The sequence below is a fragment of the Sinocyclocheilus rhinocerous genome, unplaced genomic scaffold, assembly GCF_001515625.1.
Source record: "Sinocyclocheilus rhinocerous isolate Xijiao unplaced genomic scaffold, SAMN03320098_v1.1 scaffold2558, whole genome shotgun sequence".
Classification (NCBI taxonomy): Eukaryota; Metazoa; Chordata; class Actinopteri; order Cypriniformes; family Cyprinidae; genus Sinocyclocheilus; species Sinocyclocheilus rhinocerous.
Window position 1 is genome coordinate 40,304 of NW_015655145.1, and position 24,965 is coordinate 65,268.

General features: G+C 36.9%; 1 protein-coding gene across 2 annotated transcripts in view; it reads right to left on the reverse strand.

Moving 5' to 3' along the window:
* The window catches only part of LOC107717931 (lipoma-preferred partner homolog), a 232,329-nt gene that overhangs the window by 15,980 nt on the left and 191,384 nt on the right, over window positions 1-24,965 (reverse strand). For both annotated transcript variants that reach the window (XM_016524832.1, XM_016524833.1), the window contains exon 8: window positions 9,874-10,043. In XM_016524832.1, the coding sequence (XP_016380318.1) occupies window positions 9,874-10,043 (170 nt within the window). The remainder of the gene's footprint in view (window positions 1-9,873; window positions 10,044-24,965) is intronic.

Below are 24,965 nucleotides of genomic sequence, written 5' to 3' on the forward strand. Positions count from 1 at the left end.
ATATATATAAAATGACATGATTAATTAATTACTTTTTCTTGGTGGTAACATGAAAATAGACTTTCCTTGCAAAATAGTTTTCAAAACCATGTGAAACTAACATGAATGTAAAGAGTACATTTCTAAGAAAACCAGTTTTACACTTTTTAAAAGATTTTCCTGTCTTGTGGGCACTCATATTTGTCACTGACCCAAATAGTAAAATCAAATTCTCTGGAATGCGCAATCTCATAATGGTGATTGCATTTCTCCCCATATTTTCCAGGAGAGAGTGTGCAGTAAATCAGGCAGTAATGAAGCAGGCCATAGGGACCTGGCCATTTATCTAAACCAGCCTCCATCCAACAAGTTGTCTGGATCTGAATAATCATGCAGTAAAAGTCCAGGAGGAAAGATGGGGAAGGGGGACCACGTTAAACACGCCCGATTACCAGAAATTATGATCTCCAATTAATTAAGTGCTCCAGGCAATTAAGTGTTCTGACAGTAGTAACGCGAGCCGCCTGGCAGGAAGAGAGCAGTTTCGACAGGGAAGAGATCTGCAGGGTGCCACAAACATAGCACCTTACTAACATAATTAACCTCAATGCCATTCAGCCCTGCAGTCCGCCTGCTTCAAAAAACAGGGCTATCTCGCAAATGAAAGCAGTCTCAGCCATTATTCTTGTTGAGATGATCAGCAGTGGGCAACTTACATAGAACAAAACGGCATTTACCTCTTGTTGATCAACAGCAGGGCGGCCATTTCCTCCTCTGATCCTGGATTAAGAACTAATTTATTGGCTGTGAAAATGTTTTTGTGTATTTAACATCATGGTTAAGGATAAGCTTAGTGAATAAGGTCAATAGTGATCTGCTTAACCCCCTAATTTGGTTAATCTGATCAAATCTCATATTAAAAGACTTCTGGCGGGAGTTCACTTTTAATTTCAGGTAGTCACAGTTACAAAAGTTCAGCTTTAGTCTGATTTTTAACACCCCATTGGTTCCTGAAACTATGGAAGCTTGTTTCTGCCACGGAATAATAAAAAAATAAAAATAAAAAGGGTAACTGCATAATTTTGTCTAACAATTCTGACTTTTTTCACAATTTGCTGTTGTCATTAATTGACCCTTCACAAAGACACTGTCCCCCCCCCCCCAGTTACTGTTACTGCTATGTCCGGTAAACCATGTCGCTCTCACACCACACAACATGTTCCCACGTAGTGAAAAAAAAATATTGCGACGCAAAGAGGACACGGACAACGTGCCAACAGACAAGAGAGAACAGGTTACTTCTCGTATGAAACAAAGTCTTAGCTTTCAAATTTTGTCATTTTTTAAGAAATTCAAACAATAAATACTGTTTTGTGGCTCTGTAATGTGTCATGACAGATTGCTGTACCGCATCAGTTCAACCGGCATGTGAACCGATCATCTTTTCATATTTGCTTAAAGCATGAAATAAACATGAATGAATATCAGAACATATTTTATTTCAACTGCGAAAAGCCGTCAATACACACCATTTTTCATATTTAAGTCCACCTATGTTAATCTACTCTCCTATCTGGATTGTTTGTCGGACAAAACGGCAAATTCGGCGTTATGATTGATCAGATTGCCTGTCAATCAAACTCCCTGCGAAAGGTCAATTGCAAGATAAACTCAGAATTGCAAGGTATAGTATAAACAGAGCTATAAATTCGCAATTGTGAGTTAAAATCTTGCAATTCTGACAGCCTTTTTTTTTCCCGACCTGGGATGTTAACTCATAACTAATAAACATGCAATTGCAAAAAAAAAAAAAACTGAATTGTGAGATAAAAAGTTGCAATTATATATATATATAAAATATATTTTTATTATACATTTTTTTTGTGCCAGAATTTTTTTTTGCAAAATGTACACAGAATTCTGAAGAAAAAAGTCAGAATTGCGACATGTTGACTCACAATTTTTAAGTTTATAACTCACAATAGCAAGACTTGGAATTCTGAAAAAAAAGTCACAATTGTGATACATAAAGGCATACATAAACTGTATGCCTACATTCTGCTGGTACTGTACAAGCTAACTAGCTTTACACTGAGAGAGGTCTATTTGTATACAAATACAGCACTTATCCCACACCAAGGAACCAACTCTCTTATTGCCAGAGTAACACTTCTGTTCACCCCAAAGTAGTGTCTTTTTCCTTCCAGTGTTTTAGGTCATAGCAGTTTTCAGGAACATTTGTCTCTAAGTAACCCTACTAATCACAAAGCTCCACAGAGAAGCCTCAAGCGCTGAAGTTTCCCCTCAAATCCCTGTCAAAACTCTACAGACCGAAAGGATTAAAGAAGGAGGAAAATGATGTGGTGGTTCTGCATTTCACTGCAGAACAATTGTGAAAGTGTCCGTAAACTCTGAAGGTTTTTTATTTTTATTTTTTTGCATGAATTGTCTTAAAACATTTGCCAGCAGGCTGAACATACTGTAAATCCTGGGCAAACATCAGTGCTGTAAACTGTGAATAATGTGCTGTTGACTTTGCATAAAACCTGTTCCCACTGCGCAAGATAAAATTGAAGTAGTTGAGTATGTGTAAGAGGCTCGGTGAACATGTGCAGCCTCGATTACATTAGGTATTTGAAAACGAAAAAGGTCAGAGAGCGGGTACCAGATGCACACCACAGCTGCTGCTTTAACAACACATCAAGTTAATAAGTGAAAACAACAGACAAACCACTGATGTCACATTAACAGGATTAGAGACCACTTCATGCAAAAAGGGGGATTAATTGAGCTGTGAATAAAGTTTATCTGTATTGCGCCATATTCAAACAAGCAATGATAAGTCGCTGATGGGTGGAGCCAGTGAAAACCAACGCACTAAAGCTGATTATTACCATTATGCTTTGTGGGTCAGTTGCGATGCTGGGAGCACACCGAAATAAGAAGATGGGAGAGCAGGAAGCAGATGAGAGATAACAGAGAATCTCCAGCAGGCAGCCTTCCTGCCTATTACTGAAAGGAATGAATGATATCTAGTTTAACTGTGTTGTCTATTGCCTAGAGGCGGAACCATGCTAAAGCTATCAGTGCTGTTCCAAAGAATATGCAAAACTAGAGATTTTAACAAATGGTCTCCTATTTCCTGTTTGATGCTTTAGAGAAAGATTACTGGATGTCACTGTGTGATAGTCTTTATGCCCAAACTAATTCCCACTCAGCACTCACACTCAGCAGTTTCCGTTTGAAATCAAAATATATGCAAAAATATATATGTAAAATAATAATAATAATAATAATAATACATTATTATTATAAATAATAATAATAATAATATACTATTGTTAAAAAACATTTGGGGTATGTTCTTTTTTAAAGAACTTTAAAATATATATGTTCTCTATTTTAGTATATTTTTAAATTACCCTCCAGAAATCACTGACATGCTGATTTGGTGTTCAAGAATCATTTCCCATTATTATCAGTTAAACACAGTTGTGCTGCCTAATATTTTTGAGGAAACTGATACATTTTTCAAAATTCTTTGATAAATAGAAAGTTAAAAAAAACAGCATTTATTTGATATGTAAATGTTTTGTTCAAATAATGTAGAAGTCTTTACTGTCACTTATGATTAATTTACTGCACCCTTGCTAAAGTATTAACTGAAAAAAAAATCTTACTCACCCCAAACTCTCTCACACACATACACATTCACACTCTAAGGATTAATTATTAACTGTGCAAATTGTAGCTGTCCAAAGAAGGATACCAGAAGGGAAACTTGACATAATAAATGCTCACAATAATTATAAATGACATTTTTTGTACAAAATCAGTGGTGAAATTTTATCCTCTAAAGTAAGGAGAGACATTAGTTACAGAATGCTATCTAGATGTCTTTTGATGACAAGATGACTTTTGAAGTCAAGATGAATCAAAATTTTAAATGCCACAATGAAGAGCTGCAATCCTGCAATGAAGTTACGATCATTATGATAAATTATCATTTTAACTCAGGGCCCAACAAGTTGACATGAAAATTGTATTGAAAACACTTCAAAAACACAATGACTGTCATAAACCAAAGGTATTTATAGAAGGAAATGCAGTTATTTAGTAAGACGTGACCAGTTTACCAAGAAGTCGAAAAGAAGATTTCAATACATTTATTCTCTTTTCTTTAGAACAAAGCAAATGACATTAGATACATAACAGGTGTTTTCCCCCATTCTGTCTCCCTAGTGGCAAACAGAGCAGTAAATGAGATGTTTATATAGGAACAATGAAAATACGAATGCTATGATCCTTTCTCTGCAGGTAAATAAACTGATAAATAATGTACAATGTGCATTCTTCCTATCTTAAAAGATTCCTAGACCGACTCGCTGGCCTCATTTGAAGTTTTCCCCAGCTCACTGGAGGACTGCCATGTCTCTATAGAGACCAAAGTCTCATGCTCATTCTCTAATCGCACAGAGGCGTATGACCCGGAGGATGAGGAGAAAAGAAGAAGAAATTACTTTCATTAAGAAATTCAGATTTCTTCCATCCTTTTGATCTTGTGCCAGAAGAACATTTATGCTGATGAAATGCATAAATAAAGTTCTTAAATTATCCCGGCCCTCTTTAGCGCATGGATCCAAGTTGGAAAACTTCCAGAGGAAGACAAGTACAATCATTCTGAGAGCTGATCAGTGTAGTGGGGGTGATTCAAGAGATGGCCTGAGTCACCGATACTTCAACTGTTCAAGTGATTCATCTGTTGTAGTACACAGATAGACATAATAGTCTGACGCTGTTCTTAGGAACAAAGGTTAACTATTGCTTTGCAGTCTTGTTACTTATAGCCTATTTTCTATCATTTTGAAGTTCTGCAAAACGGAGCGAAATGAATGAAATATACAAACTCAGTGTCTCTCTCAGTATATTGTAATTTGGCTTGAAGTACAGGGAAAAATGAAGGGACAGTTCACCCCAAAATGAAATATAAAAAAAAAAACATCTCAGTGTTTTGTCTATACAATGAAAGTTAGTGGGGTTCAGTGTTGTTCGACCCCCAACAGTCTTCTTTTGTGTTCTGCAGAAGAAGAAACAAATCATACAGGTTTATATAAGGGCGAGAAAGTGATAACAGAAATGCTATTTTTGGATGAACTATCCCTGTAATATCTAAAAAACAGCAGCAGTCAGGAAACCTGCACTGCTACGGTGTTAAAATTTATTATTAAAGATTTATTATTTCCAATTTGCCTATGCTCCCTTGAATATTCAGTAATGATGCTGTTCACTGTGCCCTAGTCGCAGCGGTAAGTGTAGATGATTTAGTAAGGGTTTACTGAAAAGCTGGAGGAGTGGTAAGTTGGTTTTGGCTTTGGTGACAGTGCTGGAAATACTCTGGATTTGCCATTTTGAGCAGTGGGCAACAAAGAAAGGCAGTGAAACCTCAGTGCTAGGGCTATATGTTATAATTTGGAGAACTTGGCATTTCCTACAGTATCAGCTACCTATGATGCAACAGAGGCTGTCATGTTGTCAAATATGAAAATTCTTAACTTCTTCTTTGGGCTGACATAAATCAAGAACACAAAAACAGAGAGAGGTAGAAAGTTACAGGTTAGATAAATGGATCTGCACTTTCAACACAAACTCAGAGCAATTCATAACTGTTTTATATTTTGTCGAATTGGTGGCTAATTCAAAATTCATACATTTGTTTTTGTATGACCTGCTTAAGCCCCAGTGATGGTTATGTTTAGGGGTGGACATTCATGCTTGCTTTTTCCTAAATATTGTAAGTTTTCTTACAAACTACATAATACTAATTATTACAAAATTGCACCCTCGTAAAATAGTTACTGTACATTTTCCCATAAAATCAGGTTGGCATATTTGTAAGGGATAAAACACAGTCAGATCGGCGCTTTGAGTCAGGATCCCGATCACTCAGTCAGAGCTGCTATATGGCTACTTCCAACTGAATACATGCATGAACATGGAATATGCAATATTGAGTTAATAAAAATTGTGTGGTCAGTCATACAGTGTTGCTCTGGTCAACAAGGCATCTGTTTAGACCGAGATGCCCAAACCAGGGCCCACATAATGACCTTTGATTTGGCCCAAAATGCCATAGCACAAGAGGGCATAAAAATAACATTTTTATTTATTATTTTTGCTTTTAAATTTTGTGAATATAAGTGAATTAAAAAATAGACTTGAAATATAGTTGGATATAATGCAAAATATAATTTTGGCTCACAGTATGGCCCTTCATAGTGAAAAGTTAGGCAACTCTGGTTTAGACCATTTAAATTGTTAAACAAATCTGACCAATTTTAACAATATTCTGGCTTCTTTGAAATTTGCATTGTCTGTATAAAAGAGAAGAACACTAAAGAAAGTGCTGGCTCAGTAATACAGTGGTTTCTTAAAAGGGAAATAGGGAAACACTGAGGCCACAACAGAAATGTAAGTAGGCTACACATGCCATTGGAAATGGAAATAACACAAGTACAAACGGGAAACAATGATGAAATAAAAGGCAGTTTGAGGAATGGCCTGGTTTCTTTGTGAGTTGGGCTAATACTTATTTTTGGTGCTGACCGACTCTGGGTTTCAAAATGTTATACTTACAGTAAAGATTGATCAAACAGAAAAGGCCTTTTCTGCACTTTTGCTCTTGTCAGCTTGGAAATGGGTCAGTATGTGATCCACATAAACACAATTAAATAAAGAATCCTTTTATAACAATATTTCACTTTCTACAGAGCCTGCTCTCTTACATATAAAGAGCCATATGGCTGAGAAAGATCAGACCAGGTTACTGGTGGCTAAGTGTGAACTAATTTGATTGACAGGTCTTCCAAAAAAATTTGGTTGTCGAAATGGTGTGAACGAGTTTGTGACATTACAGCCTTTAGCACTTTGTGCTGGTATTTATTTAAAATCATTTGTGGATTTTTCTGGACCCAACCAATGAGTCAACGTCTGGCTAGAACAACACCATCTGTCCTAAAATGCATCTTTCTCCATTGACACCCATTACAAAATTAGCTACATACAAAATTAGAGTGTGAACATTAATAGCCAGCTATGTCCAGCTATTACAGACCCCTACGCAGAACTGCTAACTAAATGAACGCAATACTCTAATACTCTTAATGTAATCCCTTTTTGTCTCCCACACAGAGTAGCTGAAAACTCTGCATTTCAAAACAGGAATTAAAAAAGTGTTTTGTAATGATGACAAACAAAATATGGTTCTCAAAACTTTTAATGTCTACCAGCACATGCAGATGTTGCACAACTCTCAAATGTGGGAAAACATGCTCAGAAAGTTTGTTAGCTTTTTATAAGAAACTCCTAACCTCTAGTTCGATGATAAATGTTAATTTTAATTTCTTACGGTAACTGTCACTCGTTTCCTTTTCTCTTACCGTTCGCCTGAAGAAATGAGAGAATTTTCAACAGATATTTTCAGAAACAAAAAAAAAGGAAGGTGGACGGTGGAGGGAGTAAAAGGAGGCCCTGATTTGGTTTCCAATCTACAAAGGAAAGTAATCCTATCTGGCGGTCTAATGTGATTTTAATACTCGTGTTACATCTCAAGTGTGATTTGCCCGTGTGAAAGCTTATCAGATGCATGGGATGGAGTTGAACGTGACGCTTGTTCCTTTGCATGCGAGGCCACTGTTTGTCTAATCTTTATGCCTCTTATGGATTTGACTACCGAGCTAACAAGTGTGAAGCAGCTCATCACGGAAGAATGAGGAGTGTGACAGGAATAGGTGAATGATTATGAAAAGAGCAACGGTTTGGGTAACATTTCTGAAAGAACCTAAATCCAGGTTTTATACAGAGCCAGATGCTTCTGGCAGATCTTAGACAAGTCCTCAGAACATGGAGCTAATGAGCGCTGAAGCTAGCTTCATATGAAGACAAGGAAACTAGAGCATCAAAGAGCATGCAAACTAGTGCCGCTGAAGTATTTCCTCTTGGATATGTGTGTAGAAATGTGCTGAGCGGCAAGTAAACTAACAGTGTAAATGTGTGCTTGCAGACAACAAAAGATGAGGTCACGATGTATCACTATACATATCTATCTATATATACATGCATGTGTACTAATAAATTGTGATCTCATCTGTTGTCCACATGCATGCAGATACATATAGAATAAAAAAAAAATAATAATATTACAAATTATTAAATATAATTTTATGTTTATATATACACTTCAATTCAAAAATGACAATGCAGGATTTTACAAAAAAAAAAATCTATTTCAAATCAGGGTTATTATCATGACTAAAACTAAAATTGTAAAAAACAGTTGTCATTTTTATTTAGTTTAACCTGTATATACTGAAATAAACTAAAACTGAAATAAAATTAATAAAAACTATACAGACATATATCTTTAAAAAATTACAATAAACAACCAAATTACTAATACTTTAAAGGGGTCATATGATGTGATTTCAAGTTTTCCTTTCTCTTTGGAGTGTTACAAGCTGTTCGTGAATAGATAAGATCCCTTAAGAGATATTCTTGATAAAAGTTAAGACTCATCCATGCCCTCCTAAAACGCCTCATTTAAACACACCCACACAAATCTACGTCACTGTGTGGGAAGATTTGCATAACACCGCCCAAATGTTTAAGCAAAGAAAGAAGGCGTAACTTTGATTCTCGCTGTAGTACTGTTGCCGCCATGTCGTGGAGACGCTGTGTGTTTCGTTGCGAAAGCAAAACTACTTTGTTTGGCCTTCCAAAAGAGGACACAACTAGAAATCAGTGGTTAAGTTGTATTTACAACACTGTTCCAGAACAGCTCAAACCAAATATTTGTGTGTGTGGGCAACGCATTTTACGGAGTACCGTTTCCTGAACCTGGGAGAGTAGCCTACAATGCCGGCTGTTCTGACTCACAGCCTGTAAGTATGTTTTCATATTTAAAGAATTTGTCACTGACTATTCAAACGCGAGTTTTGAGCAGTGTAGAGTAGCGCTTGTTGTTTGTCATTTCTCCGATCACAAATGCAGACATGATTTTATGTTTACGCGGCGCAATGCAACACAACGCGTAAAAATGAAGAATAAGTAATTATAATCAGTAATTGTGTCCCACTGGATGAAACAAATGCCTCGTTTGTAATGGGTTTTATTGGTGTGAAAATATAAAAATAAAATCTGAAATCTTACTCTTAAAATATTAATAAAAAACATGAAATAGTATCTCAATAATACTAAAATAACACTGTTTCAAATAAATGCTGTTCTTTTGAACTTTCTATGCATCAAAGGACCCTGAAAAAAAAAACATCAGGGTTTGCAGTTTTTTAGATTGATAATAAGACATGTTGAGCATGAAATTAGCATATTAGAATGCTAGAATGTGAGAAATGTGGCAAAGTGCTTTGTTCATGACACATAAGATGCTGTGCTATCAGCGACCTGGATTTAAGTCCAGCCTGGGTTATGTTATGGATATTTTAAAAAAAAAATCCTGTCACATCTGCACCATCCTAATATAATAAAACCAAAAAGGCCAATAAATAATAAACTCACACATGCATTCCTCAACATTAGAAAGAAATGACTGTAAAAATTACATACGTATGCACACCTGTTGTGCATCTAGCAGATATTTTGCGTGACTAAGAACACTTAAAGGAATAGTTCACCCAAAAATGAAAATTTTGTCATTATTTACTCACCCTCATGTCGTTCCACACCTTTATAAGTTTCTTTCTTATGTTGAACCAAACAGTTGTTGGTCCCCATTGACTTCCATAGTAGACAAAACGCTCATTTATGGGTGAACTATTCCTTTAACTATTAGTGTATGAGACCCAGTGCGTGTATATTGAGCATCGAGCAGATCACACTCACGATATAGCAGGGTTCGCAGTAGGCCTTCTTCTCCATGGCATAAAAGGGCTTCCCTCGGAGCTTAGAGCCACAGGTCATGCAGATGAAGCAGTCCACATGGAAGACCTGGTCCATGGCAGTACAACCCGTCCCCTCACCGACCACATTCTCCCCACAGCTTGCACAGCGACCTGCAAAATACAGCATTGGAATTATGGTTCAGATGCAGAAGGAAAATGACATAAACTATAACAAACACATTCAATACTATACAACATAAACACAATATAAATTTGGTATGATAAGGTGAGAGAGATTAAAAAAAGACTGTAGAGGTAAAGGTTAAACAGATAATACATATGTAGTGTAAATAGCACCATCCGACACTTTTATGTGAAAACATTCTAATTAAGAACAGCTATTTTAAGTGGTGATATGGTTTATTCACCCTTTGCTCTCCTCCAAACCACAAGGTTTCTGCATCTATTTTTTTCAAAGGAGATGAGATGTTTCAACTATAAAGAAAACTAACACTTCAGCTTTCAGCTTCGGAGATAATCTTGAAGAAACAGTGTGTCTGTTGCCCCTTTCAAGCCAACTCATCTTTGTGGTACAACCAATGATAACAATCTACTCTACTGAGTAACTGCAAGTCTTGTGGATAAAAATAATTAAAATAATCAATGTCAAAGGAAACTGAATATGAGGAGCATTTTTAAAGTTAGACTGATACCATCTCCAGGGAATTGACCCCTTTAAAGTGTTTGGATTTTTTTTTCTTTTTAAAAAGGGCAAAGTGATCAGTTGCCCTACAATTGTTGAAATCTAAGGCGCTTAATAAGGTCAGTCACTTAACAGGGACTATAGTGAGCTAATTTTCCCCTTTGTGAAGAGAATGGAGATCAATGCATCACTGCTTGCGCAAATACCACCCGCCATCTGTCAACTCCCTCATCACAAATTGTGAAAACACATGCAACTTATCACTCAGACGGTGGCAGATGTGTAAAGAGCAGCTCATATTTAAACAAATCACTAATAAATTCCATTGAACCTCTGTTCAGACCAAACTATCCCTATATAAAGCCACGTATAATATCTCCATTGGGATGAGAATAGGATTAAACAACGCATTGGCACATTGACACGCACACAATCTTTTCATGATAAAATGAAACTTTGGAAGTGGAAAGAGCACAATCTTTGTGTTATAGGGCATTTGGTATTGCACCGAAAAAAGATCCTGATTGCATATTGTGGGACACAGCATTTGGATATCTGTAATTGAGTCGAAGCTATCTTTAATTGAGCTTAAGATGTCTCCAACTCAATGCAAAGATATCTTCAAACCAATTAATGGCTAGCAGTTTAATTAGCAGTATCAGGAAATAATGCGCTTTAGAGCCATATCTTATGGTGTTTTCCTTTTTACACATCTGAGGACAGATACGATCTAAAAAAAAAAAAGAGAGAGTGTGAGATATTACGAATTAATTTACTTAACTTTAGTTCTGTATTTCCTCATTTTTCTTTTCTCTCTCTTTTGTGCTTCATTTAAGCCTGTTTTTAGAAATGATACACTCTCTGACTGCAATGAGAGCCAGAGTTCAAGCTTGTCACAGACAAAAGGCGAAGCAGTGAGCAGGAGAAATATCAGACACGCTCCCATTTTCACCGCTGAAGCTGTCGGCGGCATCAACAAAACAGACTGAACTTTTCTGCTCTTCAGATTAGATATCAAAGCTGAGCTGAATATGAGCACCTCTTCTCAACAAAGTTTTAATCGTAGATGATTCTCCTCACGCGTGTGGATTAAGACATGATATCTGTTCAATTCAGTCGATGCATTGCAAAAAGTCATTTAAATCAATACTTTTATCTAGTTTTCCATTGAAAAAAAATAAAAAATACAAACATCATTAAATAAATGACTGAAGTAGTAAAATTGATAAAGAGATAATAAAGAGAATACATTTTGAATTAAGTTCTTCTCGCCACTGTAAACAAGGATAAATGTTATTTATATTCTCTAAAAGTAACAGCATCGTTGATATTAAGCTATTTTGCTTATTAGATGCTGTAAATGTACACTACCATTGAAAAGTTCGGGGTCAGTAAGATTTTTTGCTTTTATTAAGCAAGGATGCAATGAATTGATCAAAAGTGATAGTAAAGACTTTTACTTTTTTTTTTTTTTAAACAAATGCTGTTCTTTTGAACACAGTAATAATAATAATAGGAAAATTTTCTTTAGCATCAAATCGGCATATTAAAATAATTTCCGAAAAATCATGTGACACTGAAGACTGGTATAATGGCTGCTGAAAATTCAGGAATAAACGGCATTTTAAAATAGGAAACATATTTTGAATTGTAATATTTTTCACAATATTTCTAAATTGAATGTATTTTTGATCAAATAAATGCAACCTTGGTGAGCTTAATGGGACTTCAGTAACAATAAAACAACCTTACCAAGCCCAAACGTTTGAATGGTGTTTTAAGATTATTATTATTATTTTATTTTTCCAGAAAATAATATTTTGCAGCGTGTAAAGACAAAAGTGCTTAATAATTGACTTTGTGGATAACGGAATAACAGCCAAACAGAGCATTACTTCAATTAAAGGCACTGTGAAATGATCCGACACAAGGTTTCCATGCATTGTCACACCTGTCTATGAAAAAACAGCATAAAAAAAATGAATGTCATGTTGATTCATAATTACCACTTAGCTCTGTGTTGTGTGCCCCGTGTTGAACTGTCACTAAAACTAATGTGAGCTACTTCACTGACGCTGATCTCTAGATAATTTCCACTCCAACCCCGCTGAGCTGTACCTGAAGCAGGGTTCCGCTGAGGAACAGCACAGAGCAGGCGGAGGAAATAATGTGAAGCCGTCTGCCTGCCGCGACTCCCCAGGGGACCTGTGGGGGTGGGTGGAATCCCAGGCAAAGGTAATCACTTCAGATGGGCTGAAACGAGAGCGGCTCTGGATCACAGGCCCCTCTGAGCCAAACAAGTGTGTGAGAGAGACAAGCACAGAAAAAGAGAAGAGAGAACGTGAGTGGGAAATACGGCCAAGGGATGAGCGCAGGTCACCCTCAAAGCCTGAGTGCAGGAAACCGTTCGGAAATCCTCTTGCCTTTCAGTGGAGTGGGAATGCCGTGGACTCACAGGATGTGAGAAGAAAGAAATCCTCAAATGCCTTTAGAGCAGTTAAGGTCATTTTTGTCAGGTGAAGGACCATTTAATCAGTAAAAATGGACCATCTATCACTCAAATCCAGGGGGGACTGCACATCTAACCTCAAAACAATTAGCTACAAGCAGTGTACAACTATAATTATACCTTATATCGTACATCTTATCTTAACCCTTTGATGCACATCATGGGTCTAAAGTGACCTGATTGTGTTTATTTTTTCTATATGTTTGCAAGAAATTAATTTCATCATTCAGAATTCCAGGAATTCCTCAATTAACTTGTTTTTGATCATCACAAATCCTTATTTTTATTTTTTCTTTCTTACTTTTTAAATAAAAATCATTTTTGTATCACTACCCCTCTAATGCACAGCATGGATCTAAAATGACCCGTATTCATTTTCTGTGTTATTTCAGTTATGGATGAGTGTTTCTTTGCTGAATATCTATAATTTATTATTCCAGATAGCCTTTAAGTATATTGTTTTTGACTTCCACAAATTATTATGTTTATTTGCCCTTTCTTCAAAAAAACATGAATTTTACACACATGGATCAAAAATGACCCATATAGAAACCTTCGATATTTGCTTTTTTTTTTTTTGCAAGTAGGAACATATTTACTTCAGAAAACTATTCACCCGCCCCACATTTCACAACTCAACATGGCTGCTTTTGTATAATTGATGCATTTAGTCTTATTTTATAATTTATTACCACAGAAAATATTTGATATATTGTGAAAGATAACTGGATATAATATTTGAATGTTAGGCTAAGGACCTTGAAATCTATTACTAGTGAGACAGAGAAACATGTCTAATACTATTAACTAGCTTATTGTTGACATTCTCTTTTAGCTAGCTAGTGTTAGCTAGGTCAACAAAATATACGTTATTATATACAAGTATATATCATTGCTGTCAGGCAGAAACCTCATATCTCCATATTTCATCATTTTTATTTTTATTTTTTCGTCATAAATCAATACTATTGGTCACCCTTTATGTCTGTCAGTGTTCCTGAAAAGTAATGGGTTTGGACATACAAGGTTTCTGTGGTGACAATATATAATCAGTATATACATGATCAACTGCTTGTTGTGCGCTCTTTATCTAGAGTGTTAGTATGGCTGTTCCCAGACATTCTAGATTAACGGCTGAAATGTTTGTACAGATGCTGCATGATGAGGAAGATCAGGCAATTCTTAGTCCTGATTCAGAGTCTGAAATATTTGATGCTGATGACCTAGACTATGTGCCACAGGGTCAATCTGGAGTTGTGGGTGTAAATCCAGCTCTCCTAGATGAAGAAGACTCATTTGATGACATTGAAGACTTGTCTGATGAGTCCTCTAAGAGCAAACTCAGACCCAGACCAACAGATTGAGTAAAAATGGTTTGCACCTACTCATCTAAGCGGAGAACATGGAGGGGGCCCATAGTGCCGTGGTGCAATGTGCTGGATGTTACCACCCTCATTGCCTACACCAGGGGCGGGCAATGTTGGTCCTGGAGAGCTACAGTCCTGCAGAGTTCAGCTCCAACCAAATTAAACACACTTGAACAAGCTAATCAAGGTCTAATGCCCAGTTCAGACTACACGATTTTAGCCCGATTTTGCAACAATTTGCTTGACGTAGGGTGTTGTGGGGATTTGTAAACGACAATGGGCGTCGGGACGCAAGATTCCATTGTTTCAGCACGTGTAGTGTGTCATAGTGGACGACAACCGATTCCGCATCTGCGATGCTTCACGACAGAAAGACTAGCATGTTTAATTTTTTTTCCGTTGTCCATGACGAGTTCTGTCACATCGGTGACGTTGACCAATAGCAGCACAGAAGCTCTTTCATACACAGGTTTCAAACATGGCAAAACGAAAGAGAGATGATGGTGCTGCTAGGTGGAATTATGAGATTGAGGAAGGGTTCGTGGAGCTGTGGCAACAGTACTCCTGCCTGTATGATGTGTCATCGAGGGACTACCATGACAGAACAAAGAAAGAAAAATGCTGGCGAACTATAGCAGAAGCGCTTCAGCAATGTTTACACTCTTGTTTTCAGAAGTCAGCCGCTAGTTCCGCCTTCTCGATGACATCACACGCGTCGTTAAAGACAGCACGTGATGAATGGTCGGGAAGCAACGTGTAGTCTGACATGTTTCTTGTCCACGACACGACAAGATTTTAGGAATCAAAATCATGAAATCTGAGTGACTATCGTGACCGACAAAAATATTGTGTAGTCTGAACCCGGCATAAGGGTTACTAAAAAACTATCTTTATCAAGATTGACGCAAAACTCTGCAGGACTGTGGCTCTTCAAGACAGACGTTGGCCACCCCTGGCCAACACCAACTTCACTGCACAACACCCTGATTACATGGGTGGTGTGACCAGAGCATGACAGCTAATCATCAAGGAGCTGGTCAAAAAGCTTGTCATGCCACATATGAAGAGGTGCTTGGAGGGCAGGCCCCACCTTCAAAACCATATTACAGAGGTAATGGGAAGATGTGGGATAAAAAACAAAACACAGCCACCACCTGGCCACAGGTATACATCAGGCAGGAGGGTCAATCGAAGAGAAAGAGGTGCAGGATCTGCCCAGCTGCCAAAGACAGACAAGTCAGCAACTGGCGTTCAGTGTCAGGCTTTTTTGCAAGGAGCACAAACCTGTAGTTGTTATTTGTGAAGCATGTAAGCACTGAGATGGCAATTTGAGATGGTACTGTACCTGTGTGATTTTATTTTGTTAGTTTTATTTTCATCTATTCGGTCACATTCACTACAATTCACTACAGTTGCACTACTGACAGTTCAATTTTAGTGTTATCGGTTATCAGTGATATGTGTATGTTATGTGTGACAAAGTGGCAAATAAACATATTTCAAGTGTTAAATGTGCTGGTCTAAGTAACAATTTTACTTAGACAAAAGTAAAACAAAATAATAATTTTAACAAAATGTCTTTATTCTTTTGTTTTATCATGCTTACATAGATGGGTCATTTTTGACCCATTTGTATGTAGTAACAAAAAACCTATGAAAAAAAAATATATATATTAATTTGTGGTCATTGTAAAAAGATATTTTGAATATTCATGGATCAAGGAATTTATAGATCAGGGAATATTAAATGCTGAAATAAACTGATTTCAAAAGATAAAACAAAAAAAAATACAAATGGCCAGTGAAGTATGAAATAACATAGGAAATGAATACGGGTCATTTTAGACCCATGTTGTGCATTAGAAGGGCTTTTCATAGCTTGTGCATCAAAGGGTTAAAGAGCCTCACATTTACAGATACATAACTCTGAGTTAAACTAGACTTAGTTGAATATTTATTACTGAATATTTGACTAAATGAGCTGAATATTTCGTGACCACACACACACACACACACACACACACACACACACACAGGTAAACAACTGTCAGTAACGTTATTGAAGTGAGGTCCACAGAAACACTTCATCATAATTTAGAGAAATTACAGTTATCACAAACATAATCAGCAACACAGGATTAACTAGTTACATTATTTAAATGTTAGGGCTTTTTTGTGCATACAGTACATACACTACAAAATATTGGAATATTAAGATTTTTATGTTTTAAATCATTTTTTTGTTTTCTTTTTATCATGGCTGCATTTATTTGATCAAAAATAAATTAAAAACAGTAATATTGTGAACCATTTTATGCATCCTTGCTGAATAACCATATGAACAGTATCCCAAACATTTGTAGAGAGTAGGGTTAGTTTCTATAAAAATATTAAACGGCAAAAACTTTTCAGCATCCCTAATATACACTACCATATATTACATTGCTTTATTTTTACGTTTGTCAAAGTTAGTGTATTATCTTAAGATATCGATTCGGTGTTTAATGCAATGATTTTTAATATATTTTGCAAATTTTATATTATTGTTATTCATTTTTTTCCTGCTTTTTAAATGTTAGAAATGCAGGGATTAAATCATAATTATTCTATTGACGAAAAATCATTATACTTTCTTGTGGTTTATATATAAATGGTTACAGTTATATTATATATGATTACAGATCATTCAGCAACACCTGTCTGTAGGTGTACTTTATGTTTGTTATTTAGCAGTCATCTAGTTTCCAAAGACTCTAAGTCACGTTTCTCTCAATTTTGGAGTCAGTAGGGAATACAGAAAGATTCTCCACATAAATTACATCAGCAGATGCAAAGAAATCTCTACAGACACAAATAAAGTCACACACATTATGTGAAACCTAATTGGTGCAGGCAGGAGATCAGAGAGTCACATGTTCACAACTGTCTCTTTAATTGTGGGGCCTAAATGTTCTTTGACTCTTTTCTGGTGACTCACAGTCAGTCTCTGACTGAGAATAATAGAAAAGAGTTTATTTTTCAGTGAATAAATCAACACATTTTACCATCAGCCACTCTGTAACTACAACCTCACAAATGGAGGAATCATGTAACCCAATAAAATTGCTAAATGAACATAAAGGGCTGGACATAATGAAAGGCCAGTCCCGTTTACCCCCAAAATTTTTCTGGAAAGCCTTGAACTATATTACACTTGCTAGATGCAGATATAAGGGAAAGGACCACACATAAATCCATATTGTAGAAGAATAAGATGAATTTTAAATTGGTTTAAATCTTCTAAAATACAGTAGCATTTAAATAAAGGCCACAAATCTAATTTAGATTTGAATTAGTCGTCATGTAATTATCACAAGTACAGTATTTAATCACTTGTTATTTTGCAAAGATATGTGTAATGCTTAAGGGTAATCCATTTTGGATTATGTGATTAAAACTGAATAAAACAAACAAAAAACTGTCAAACATGAGTGATTCTTGTGCACAACGTTAACATATTTGCGATAAAAGGCCGCAACCAGATTCCTGCATAATGAAAGTGGCATTTGTACATCTCTATCCCGCTCAACTGCTTTTGAATCTCCCCCTTAACACTAGGCAGAAAGAGCTCATGAAAGAGCCTTCGCTTTCCCCTGTGTCCCCTGCTCTGGGACTGGAAGGTGAGTCTTCATATTAAAACTTCAAATAGTTCCTTTGTAACCAGAAGGGGTAGGAGTGGAAGAGTTCATTTACACTTTATACACTTTCTCTTCCGTCTTCACCGTCCCTATGAAGCCACCACACTTTCTTATATGCAACCTCGGGAAAAAAAAGAGAAAAGAAGAAATAATAAGGACGGAATGAAGGAAGAAGAAAGAGGCCGAGTGTGTTGCTCACAAGCCTTGTGAAAGGCTTAAAGCGGTTAGGCATTTTAATTGGATAAAAGGAGAAGATTAAAGAGTTCTTGACTGCGTTCCATAAATAACTGATTTCTAATGTATTTGTGGTGGCAGGCAGATGCCGTTGTTTGGCGATGGTGGATGTTTTGAGTGGCAGGCCTGCTAAGATTTCCTGCACATCTCCGTCTCGCCGCTCTTTGTTTTTTCACGCTGCGATGCAAGAGGGGTGCATGAAAAGCGGCGCGAGCGCGAGCAGCAATTTTGATCTTACATCGCCGGAAATCAAAGATCATGCGTGTAAAGAGGGAACGCAAAGAACTTTTTTGTGGAAGGCCAAACTTTCCTGACTCGCTGAGAAAAGAAGGTGCGATTCTTTAAGGAGGAAACACAGCCTTCTCAGTACTGGAAGACAAAGCGCATCGTGACAACGCGCATGTAAACAAATTAACACAACAGATCCACAACACGTATTCTGGGCTCGCAAGAACTTTGTTGCTTCAGAAATAATATTTTGCGGTGTGAACAACAGAGCGTTATTAGACAGAAATAGGAGCAATAATGCAACACAGATTCCCACAGATGGAATTCATCTTGTTTTTTAGGAACAATAGCGAACAACACATTCCTGCAGCTGGAGTGAAAAAATGAAATGATTTAAAAAACATCTGTTTCAACAGCAAATTCCGCTCCAGCAAATTATGCTGCTCTAATTCACAAATTTATTACAGAACAATGTTACCAAACATGCTTTGTTTTTTGTTTTTTTCCCACACAAAAAGCTGAGGAGAAAAATAAATCTGTTGTGACAGGCTCTGTGTGCAGAGAATTAAAAAAAGGTAAAAAGTCATGCCAAATGTTTATTTATTAGAGTTGCAAACACATATTATTGAGGTCAAGGCTCATGTTTTCATAGCCTATCTATTAATTTATACAAAAATTAAGTAAAATTCACATGTACAATGACTTGCATACACCTCTTACAAAATAATTTTTATATTTACCATATTAAGTAGTTTGACAATTTTTATTTATTATTATGATTATTTCATAAATAAATAAATACATAAATGTTAAAAAAAAAAAAAAGTATATATACTTCTATATATTCATATATGCGCGCACACACACACACACACACACACACATATTTGAAGTGGATCAATACATATTATATAAGCATTAAATGGCGTAGATAGTCAGAACACAAGAATATGGCTGCATATTTCTGTCTTTTTGTATTTTCCCCATTTTCTCTTTCTGTCTTTTCTTTGTGTGTTCATTCCAAATGCCTTGTACACAGCTGTTTGATTCTGGTTTTACTACAAATGACAAAAAGAATGAGTGGCATCAATGTGCTTCAATCTCTCAATGCCCCTTACCCATAACCCCTGTAATCTCATTCCCATGCCAGCAAATAATGATGAGGCAGAATGGGATGGGACTCCGGAGCAGAGGGAAAGGGGGGTTACATGCCACAATGCATTACCTCTCAGTGTGTCAGGCCTGCAGGGCAGCGTGCAGATGAGAGAGAGAGGGTGTGGGGGAAGCATATGGCTTACATGTCCTGATAGTAGGTGGGAACTGTGACATGGACAGGTGCCAGGGTGTAAATAGGGCGAACAGAAAAAACGAGAGAAAGAGAGATAAAGAAGAGGGCTGGAGCGTGGAGGTGAGCAAATGTGTAAGACTGCATGTTTGTGTTGCACAAAACATTCTTTCTTGGGGTCAAACGCTCACCCACGAATGAAATCTACCAACATGATTCATTGTAAGCCCCCCAGCTCCTTAAACTAGGCCTGCAACGCAGAAAATCTTGCAAGCCTCAGTGGAGCTGTCTCAACGAGGCACAATCGCCGGCTGGCACTCTCCAACAATGAAGGTTCGTGTTAGATATCACCTCACATGAACTATCGCGGGAAACAGGCCCTCACTGACCATCTGAAGTGTGAGCTGGGAGAGGAAAGAGAATGGGTGCTGGGGAAAAGAAAAGAAGAGAAAGTGAGAGGGGAGAGACAGATTTAAGTGGCACGCCACACTCTGATGTAAGACTAGAAAGCAGCGTGTCCTTGGTCTTGAAGAACTGAAACAAACACAGCATACGAGAATAAAAAAAAGCAGCCAATACTCGTGTGTGTCTGGAAGGAAACAGCAGGATCCAGACAAGGATATAACTACATATTCAGAACCCAATTTAATTATTTAAAGGAAAGTTCACCTAAAAATGAAAATGCTGTCATGATTTACTCACCCTTACGTTGTTCCAAACCCAACTTTTTCTTCCATGGATATGAATTTTTGAAAAATATCCTGGGCATTTTTTTAGTATAATGAAATTATATAATGAACTTGCTTTATTACAAGTATTTTGAAGCCATCCCATTGATATATCTACATATATATTAGAAATATATTTGTATATAAATATAATTATATATATATATATATATATATATAATACTTGCATGTGTACTGTGTAGTGTGTGTGTGTGTGTGTATATATATACAGTTGAAGTCAAAAGTTTACATACACTTGATTCTTAATACTGTGTTGTTACCTGAATGATCCACAGCTGTGTGTTGTTGTTGTTGTTGTTGTTGTTGTTTTTTAGTGATACTTGTTCATGAGTCCTGAACAGTTAAACTGTCTGCTGTTCTTCAGAAAAAATCCTTCAGGTCCCACAAATTCTTTGGTTTTCCAGCATTTTTGTGTATTTGAACCCTTTCCAACAATAACTGTATGCTTTTGAGATCCATCTTTCCACACTGAGGACAACTGAGGGACTCATATGCAACTATTACAGAAGGTTAAAACCCTCACTGATGCTCCAGAAGGAAAAACGATGCATTAAGAGCCGTGGGTGAATATGACAATATGACATAATAGAACCATAATTTTTGGAGTGTTTTATGGTACTTCTATACTTACTTTTGGGTCCTTTGTGAAGGTTGAGAGCTTCAGGCCTATTCATTGTAATTATATAGAAAAGAGCAACCACAACATTATTCAAAATTTCGCTTTTGTGTTCCATGGAAGAAAATTATGCGAGTTTGGAACAAATTGAGTGAACAAATCCTTTAAGAAACAAACTGTTACTGAAAATTAGCAATTCAACGATAAGTACACAAGTTCTCAAGGAAGTGAAGAGTTAGTGGAGAGGGGGGTAAGAGGCCAGAGCCCTTCCCTGTTGACATGATTACAGCTGATGGTGGGCAGGAACAGACTGTCCATAGGAAGCACTGGGACTTTTCAAGTCGCCTGACTTTCTAAAAAAAATGATATACTGTCCCATACAAGTATATAGATATCAAAAGGGAAATAACTGTTCTGACATGGTCACGCCAGCTCATTAAGGATAATATACAGTCTAAGTGTTGACTCATCTGCGGTAGTTACATGATCCAACCCACTTCTGCTGCTATCTGTCTGCTCATGAGCCTCTTAACTGCTAGAAGCCAAACATAAAGGGGAGGGAGGTCATCTAATCACCCACGATTTAAACTCGGGACATTATAATCTCATTATGAGTCTCATCTGACCACATAAATATTTTTGATCATTGCAGATTTTTAAATTATTTTTGTAATCTAACTGCACTGCCTTTACAATAAATAAAGGGCTATTTCAGACATGTATATGTAGCAAATATATTCTACATGCAGTATATACAGGTACTAGAGTCAAATCTGGATAGTGAAGGATTATATATAATATATACTGCTTGGGGATCAGGATTGCACCAGTGATTAAAACAGTCAAATCCACTGAACTGCAGATTCATCTGTTCCAAGTTTTGCCTGAACTACCAGGTTCTAGCAGCCTGTTTGCACCCTGTGGTGTTTCTCATTCTATACCACAACACTGTTGTGCTAAAGTTTCAGATCATCCCTGTATATTTTTATTTTCTCAATGTTTTTTTCAGCAGTGCTTTCCAGGTCCTCCCTATCCCATGAACACCTTCTTGTTTTGTTCAGTAGGTACTTCAGGGCCTTTGTGATCGACAATGGGAAATGGGCTGATATCGGGAAAAAGTATTTGTTTTATGTAGGGATGCCATTATCCATATGTTAATGTATAATTCTCTTCCCATTTACCTTACAGTCCCATTTACAAAGCCCTCTGAACTTTTTATTTCCTCAATAAAAACATAAAAACTCCTGTGGCAGTTAATTTAGTTATGTCCCACAACAAGCTTGTCATTTGTGTCACAACTTGTGATTTACGCTTGATAGTCTTGATGTCATAAGCTGTGCTATGTATTAATAAAAACAAAATTACTTTACTTACTCTTACTCATGAACAAGGAAAAACCCAACCAGTTCAACCGTGAAGTCGGGAGCATCAGCTCTCAGCCAAGTTTCAGTATTTGTATTCTCATTCACTTCTGGTCAGTTGCTTGTCTATTTTATTAACCAGAGACTTCAGATTGCCCAAGGCAGGTAAGGTCTGGATCTTTTCTTTTGATTCAAAGCTAAACACAAGCTTTATTTCCCCAGAATCACCGCGGGGAACCTATTGGCAGCTTGTAAACAAAGCATGCAGGCCAGCAGGCTGTTGCTTCTTATAGTTCAACAAAACTATTCTTGCAGTCCACTGTGGAAAAGTGTATTACAAATTTCCAAATGCCAATAAAACATGAAACATTTTGTGAAACTATGTCTGTGGTTAGTAATGCTTTGACATTAAACGTAAAACAATAAAACATTCAAAATATGTAAATATGTTATTAATGTAAAATATATAATTAAAAGTATATAATGTATAATTAATTAGGACCAACAACTGGGAGAATTGGATAAAATAATAAAATGACCAGAACTCATTTCAGTGTTTTATCTGGTGTTAAATCTGTGTTTTATTCAGTAATTACCCATAATCAACTTTAACTAGGTGCTAAATTCTCTACTGTAGTGCTGAGCAAATTGAATTCAGCACTGATTTTGTCAGAACATTGGCGTGTGCCTGATTTGCATAATTCATTTAGTGCACCGGGCGTTAAAACAATAAAGACAAAAATATGTATATACTATGTGATATGTATGTATAAGTGCATATGTGTGTGTGTATTGTGTATAAGATATGTATTATTAGTGAACTCATGTTTTCACAAACAAAGAGGGCCTTCCTAAGATGTTACATGCTTTTAAGAGCCACTATAAAAGTAGACAATGAAAAGCATGATTTGAAATGAAGAAAAATCTGAAGCTGACGGCATACAGCAACTTTATATAGTATGCGACTTTGATGTCATGCTGGCCTGCACACTGAAACCTCAACGGCGGGACAGAGTCAGTGCAGTTCTTGACCCGTTTTAGGGTTACAGCACTTTAAAATGCCACAAATCCCACGTTTTCACTCACACAAGTGGGAGTGAATTTTAAAGCACACTCCTGAGACTTCGCTAAGGGCAAGTGAGTAATATGCAAATGTTCAACCAGAGTATCTAGGACAATGCACAACGCTCTCTGATAGAAAGCTCTATTAATACACGCCGGGACACTGTAGCCTTTTACATAAGTGTTGATAGTGTTGTGTTTGAAACACAAAGCTGAATGCCACTTGACCCATTTACTACAGTCCAACGTCTGGGGTCTCGGCCCTCTACTATGTGTTCAAAAAATCTCAAACTCTTCCAAGATTCTTCATCAAGTTTTCATGGCAAGATGTCTTATAAATTATAAGAGCATCTCCAGCTGACTTTAGAAAAACGCTGCTATTCCCAACTCCTAACCGCAGCACAAAGAAAAAAGTTCTGGTTGACCGTTGAGTCATTTGCCTTTCGAAATCTTTAATCTGATTTTTCGAAATCTTTGAAAATTGATCTGACGCATGTTTGCACCCGATAAGTTTTTGAAGAGCCAAACTTTGGAGCTAAGGAATCGCTCCTCATCTAAACTCTTCTGAGAGTTCCCTAATGAGTTACACAAACGCAATTTCTCAGAGCACAAAAAATAACAGAATTTCTCGCAGAGTATATTGAGATAGAAATATCAATTAATCAGAAACTTCAGAGACAATTTTGGTAGCGATTCACTTGCACGACATATACAGTGTGCCTTAAAGTCTGCATTATTCAGTTCTGTGTCCCGCTTGTGCTCTTTAGAAATGAAATACCTCGTAATGGAGGGAGGAAGTGCTGTGTGTTGGCTTGAACTGTGATGAATGCAGCCAACTGTGAAAACTATTATGTGTTCCTTGTCTTTTAACTGATTATGTTCTAGCACAGTGTACAACTGAATTACCATGTAACCAATCTCTGCTAATAATTACGCCAATGTATCTCGCCTCAGACTTAAGGCATGTTGTATTCAGAATAAGAAACAGAAGAAAACTTAATTGTGTCTGTCTCTGGAGACACCGAGTCCTCTGTTCCAGCAGTACAAACTACAATATCCTCAATTGAGGGAGCACTAAGCGTCCAGCCGGGAGAGATCATGGCATTGACTCTGATTAATTTAGTTAATTATTAGCCTTGGGGTTCCACTTCAGCAGTCACTCACAACACCCGCTCTATCCCCTATCCTGCCCTTTTAAAAGGAAGGAGGCCTTGAACAAGCAATCAGATGGGTAGCAATTATAGAGTTTCTTATACTCAAAGGGTTCCTCGTCTTACAGTGCAGATCTTCAGAGGAGTTCTG